Source organism: Bison bison, unplaced genomic scaffold, assembly GCF_000754665.1.
Source record: "Bison bison bison isolate TAMUID 2011002044 unplaced genomic scaffold, Bison_UMD1.0 scf7180017864495, whole genome shotgun sequence".
NCBI lineage: Eukaryota > Metazoa > Chordata > Mammalia > Artiodactyla > Bovidae > Bison > Bison bison.
Window position 1 is genome coordinate 11,450,411 of NW_011495054.1, and position 5,112 is coordinate 11,455,522.

General features: G+C 47.9%; 2 protein-coding genes across 5 annotated transcripts in view; one reads left to right on the forward strand and one right to left on the reverse strand.

The window, feature by feature from the left end:
* The window catches only part of CHEK2 (checkpoint kinase 2), a 38,211-nt gene extending 34,308 nt beyond the window's left edge, over positions 1-3,903 (reverse strand). For 3 of the 4 annotated variants that reach the window (XM_010828712.1, XM_010828711.1, XM_010828709.1), the window contains exons 1-3: positions 3,835-3,903; positions 2,601-2,767; positions 1,168-1,465 (exon numbers count right to left, since the gene is read on the reverse strand). Coding sequence is in view for 3 of the 4 variants with exons in the window: in XM_010828711.1 (XP_010827013.1) it covers positions 1,168-1,459 (292 nt within the window). In the remaining variant the exon portion in view is untranslated. The remainder of the gene's footprint in view (positions 1-1,167; positions 1,466-2,600; positions 2,768-3,834) is intronic. The other variant, XM_010828710.1, reaches the window with a different exon arrangement.
* A 209-nt stretch (positions 3,904-4,112) lies between these two features.
* Positions 4,113-5,112, forward strand: part of HSCB (HscB mitochondrial iron-sulfur cluster co-chaperone) — an 11,018-nt gene continuing 10,018 nt past the window's right edge. The window contains exon 1 of the mRNA XM_010828713.1: positions 4,113-4,382. Coding sequence (XP_010827015.1) covers positions 4,147-4,382 — 236 coding nt within the window. The 5' untranslated portion in view covers positions 4,113-4,146. The remainder of the gene's footprint in view (positions 4,383-5,112) is intronic.

Consider the following 5,112-nt stretch of genomic DNA (forward strand, 5'->3'; position numbering starts at 1 on the left):
TTCATGTTGATGTATGGCAAAAACCACTACAATACTGTAAAGTAATTAACCTCCAATTAAAATAAATTATTTTTTTTAATTTTAAAAATTTTAAAAAAAAAAGGAGATACATCCCACTTCACTCTTAACACTCCTGTGTCCCATTCACCATACATCAGCCCTAAGCCTATCTTAAAAATATGGCTTAAATGAGTAAAAAGTAGCTTCAAATGTTTACTTCTAAATTTAAAGTTATACATATGAATATTGTTATATTATTTCTCCGCTTTTTACTGTTTTTTCAAGTCACCAAGTTGCACATGATATAAAAGGAAAGGTGACTGACAAGGTACAAAATGGTACATTAGTCATTCATTTCCTTATATTATTATTCTCTATTCCATAAACATCAAGCTCATTTTTTTAAATGAAGTGTATCGTGCGTATTTCAGTTGTGTCTGACATTGCAACCCATTGGACTGTAGCCCTCCAGGCTCCTCTGTCCATGGGATTTTTCAGGCAAGAATACTGGAGTGGGTCGCCTTCTCTATCTCCAGGGGATCTTTCCGCCCCAGGGATAGAACCCACGTTTCCTGTGTCTCCCCATTGGCAGGCTGATTCTTTACCAGCTGAGCCATCTTTTTAATGAAGAGGTCATTTTAATTCGAGACAGGAAAAATACTAAATAAGACATACTGAAAGCAAAGTCTCACTGTTGGAATCAGCTGTCAGAGTGGATGAGTATGTTTAAACAGCAAGGTTGGCTATTTTGAGATAAAAACAAATAACAGGGAGTCAACAAATAACCTTCTCCATCCTAAGACTGTAACACAGATGCTCTGAAACTGCTGCACCAGAGCAGGACTGAAGTGATGACATTTCTGTGATTAGACAACAAATGTTTACAAGTTTGCATGAATTAACATTTTTCTAGGGAAAACATCCACAACCCTCCTCAGATGGACAACACATGGCAGAGGCCAAATCAACATTTGGTGAAAGAATAAATGAAGGGGATCCACAGCAAGTAAGAGCCAGTGCATGACCCAAAACTGCCTTCTCAGTTCTGTCTTTCACCACCTCCAAACTCCAGAATCATTCCAGGAGTGTCTTAGGTTATCTGTTGCAACAACTTTCTGTAACTGTTTTTCTGAGCCAAATATTGCACTGCATAACAAAAGATCTTACCAAGATTGGAGAATCCATCCTGAAGGGCCCATAATCGAGCCCAAGGGGCAGGGACAGGCTCCTCGGGTTCTTGGTCCTCCGGAATAGAATAGAGTTCCTGCGTGGACACTGTGTCTAAGGAGCTCAGCGTGCCAGAGCTGGAGTGGGAGGACTGGCTGGACGTGCCCTGGGACTGTGACGAGGAGCTGTGTGGCTGCGAGGAGGGACCCTGGGACTGTGAGAAGCCGCCCTGGGACTGCGGGGAGGCGCTGCCACGGGGCTGCTGACGCTCCACATTCGTCTCCCGAGACATCACCACCTCAAAAATAAGTGTCCCACAACCAGGTGAGTTTCAAGGAACAAGACTTAAAGGTCAACGAAGAAGGATGGGCATATTACAACAGCCAAAACAAAACAAAAAAGAAGATCCAGGACAAGCATGCTCTGCAAAAATTAAAATTCCAACAGTCTACAGCCATCACTCTTCTGAGCTCAGTTTTTCTTCAGATTATTTTCACCTAATAAGTTTTTTGTGTGACAGCCACAAACCATAGGGGAAAGAAACAATTTGAAGACTATAAATAAGTGAAAAAACAAAGATACTGAATTGGGGAAGGGAGAGAATCATAACAGGTTACACTCATCCAATTGTTAAAAATTAGAAATGGTGGTCCCTGGTGGTCCAGTGGCTAAGACTCTGTGCTCCCAATGCAGAGGGCTCGGGTTCAATCCCTGGCCAGAAAACTAGATCCCTCATGCCACAACTAAAAAGATTCCACAGGCTGTCACTAAGACCGGGTGCAGCCAAGTAAATAAATAAATATTTTTTAAGAAAAAAGAAATGGAACCTAAAATGTATTCACTAATACAATCAACACTGCACTTAAACTACATATGTATTTTCGGAAAGCAAAGAAGGGGAAAGGTCGGGTGGTTTGGCATAGATGATGAGCAAAGAAAAATTGTACAGAAATTGGCTGCATCACCCCAGGGGTGACATTTACATAAAATGTCACTGATGCCCCTTACCCAAACCAGCTCCTGGAGGGTAGGACCCAAGTTCATTCTAGATTCCTAGACTCCAAACTAAGAGCTGGGCCACTTAATGAAGCAAAACACTAAGACAGCTCTAAACAATCCCACCTAGCCCTTTGTCATGCTAATTAACTATGCGGCTCATCTTTTCAGCATCCCAAATGACCTCCCAGCACAACAGAAAGAACTATTCAGACATATAGAAGATCATAACAGAGGGTCCCACCCTTGTTTTAGAATTAATTTCACAGTTAAACCCCAATAACAGAACCTACAGTAAAGTCAAAGTAACTTTCAAATCCTAACTTTAAATCCCTAATCTGATTTTTTTTTAAGGTCTTTCTCTCCAGAACTCCACACTCAGGCTACCCCTCAAGGAAAATATAGTAAACATGACCGACACAGATTATTGCATTTACATAGGCCTTCCAGACACAAACGTCCTTCCAGATGCAAAAGTTTGGTGAGGTTTCCTCAAAGTGCACCAGGGAGGTGCTGCCAGAGCTTCGACTTCAGGACCTGATGCTCTGATACCACCTCAGCCGAGGTGTGACCTCCTGCGGCTTTGGAGCAAAACTTCTCCGCCCTGAAAAGTGGCAAAAGACAGTGTGTCAAGAGGTAGCTGCTATCATCACACCTGATAAGAAGGGTGCACCACACCAGGACTACATGGGCCTCCGCCATGTATAGTGGAGAGGTTATAAGCAAACAGATTCGGAGTCAGCTAAGTCAGCTCTTCACATGACCTTTAGGTAGATCACAGCCTCTCTGAACTCAAAAAGTAGACGGAGCTAGAAAATCAAATGAGATGCTGCAGCAACGTTCTTTCAACCCCACCCCCTCAGTAAAGCTTGATAATCGGACTTTCAGGCCCAAAGAATCTGAAAGCAGAGAAAGGCCTTACAAGTGCAACACAATTTATTTTTCCTCAAATAGAGAAACTGAGTCCCTAGGAAGACTGGTGGCCCCCTCCCCTCCCTTTGCCACCCAATCCCCCACACTTGCTTATGGACGCTCTCGAAGCATCTTCCTACACAAGTCAGTGTGCTTCCAGTTCCAGCAGAGCCTATTGAGAGTGGGTTCTCAATAGGCATTTTCAGATTGAACCAAACTATGATAATAATTGGGCTTCCCTGGTGGCTCAGACGGTAAAGCGTCTGCCTACAATGCGGGAGATCCGGGTTCGATTCCTGGGTCGGGAAGATCCCCTGGAGAAGGAAATGGCAATCCACTCTAGCACTCTTGCCTGGAAAATCCCATGGACTGAGGAGCCTGATTAGGCTACAGTCCATGGGGTCGCAAAGAGTCGGACACGACTGAGCGACTTCACTTTCACTTTCATGATAATAATTACTAACATCTTTAAAACTTTCCGCAGAGCAGCTTGGCTCTGATTCTGAAGAGCATAACTTTGTTCTTTCTTATCCTGTACTTCTGGGCCAGTTTCTGCTTGTAAGTAACAAGGGAAGTGAAATTCACCTCGAGGTTTGTCTACAAAGGAGGAAGAGTCTCCCACGCATTCCTCTCCCCCGCGCCTTCCCGAACTCATACACAGGACGAGATGAAGGCTCGGGAGATTCAGCTCGCAATAAGACCCTGAGGACAGGATTCGAACCCCTAAATACCCAAAAGAAGCTCCCCACTATGACTCACCGCGTGAGCCCCTCTGGAAGAGTACAACCCAGAGCAGCCGCAGCCAGCGGAGTGGCGCTAAACCCGCGGATACAAACTCCACCCTCCACCAATCAAAACACCCCTCCGCTCCCGCCGGACCAATGAGAAGCAGCGGATGTGGCCGCCCCCGCAGCTTCAATGCTTTCTGGGAGTTGTAGTTTAAGCTGCAGAGCGGGACTCAGAATCCAGGTTTCCCCCGAGTCGTCCCGCCCTCCGCCTAGTTCCCCAGCCAATCATTAGCACAAGTCTGGTCAGGCTCAGGTGACCTCGGCGAGGCAGGCCGCCGGCCCGATGTGGGGCGTAAGGACCGGGGCCTTTCTCCGGCCGTCGGGGTGGTGGCCGACAGGGGTGCTCGGGAGAAGACTGCTAAACTGCAATGCTGCGTCGCTGGCAGGAAGCAGCTCCCCACGATGTTGGAACTGCGGCGCCCCAGGGGGCCCACCGCGGGGGGACCGGTTCTTCTGCCCTCAGTGCCGCGCGCTGCAGCCACCTGACCCGACTCGAGATTACTTCAGCCTCATGGACTGGTATGGAGGCCGTTTCCTGAAACGCGTCTGGACGTGCGAGAGGGGAGGGCGGGTCGGGCTAGGGGAGGAGGAAGGCTGGACCAGTCACACAGGTTGGCGGAGCCCTGGAGGACCGGGCTGGGGGTGGAGCCTGGTCGAGAAGGATGCGTGGGATGTGCGTGGGGAGGAAATTAAGGGGCTGGCCTGAGCGAGGACGCTTTGAGGGGATGAAGACGAGAGGGAGTCTTGGAGTGGAGAGGCGGGGAGTGGATAGGGGAAACTGAAGTTTGAAGGCAGCAATGGAGGGGCGGGTTCTGAGAGAAGGCCAAGTTGAGAGGCGGGGCTTTGAGGGGAGGGTACTTGGCGCGGCCCTAGGGCTTCTCTGATAGCTCAGGGTAAAGAATCTGCCTGCAATGCAGGAGACCCCGGTTCGATTCCTGGGTCGGGAAGGTCTACTGGAGATGGGATAAGCTACCCACTCCGGTATACTTGGGTTTCCCTGGTGGCTCAGCTGGTAAACAATCCGCCTGCAATGCAGGAGACCTGGGTTCTACCCCTGGGTTGGGAAGATCGAATAATTACAGGCTTCCCTTGTGGCTCAGCTGGTAAAGAATTTTCCTGCAATGCGGGAGACCTGAGTTGGATCCCTGGGTTAGGAAGATCCCCTGGGGAAGGGAAAAGCTACCCACTCCAGTATTCTGGCCTAGAGAATGCCATAGACTGTATAGTCCATGGGGTCGCAATAGTTGGA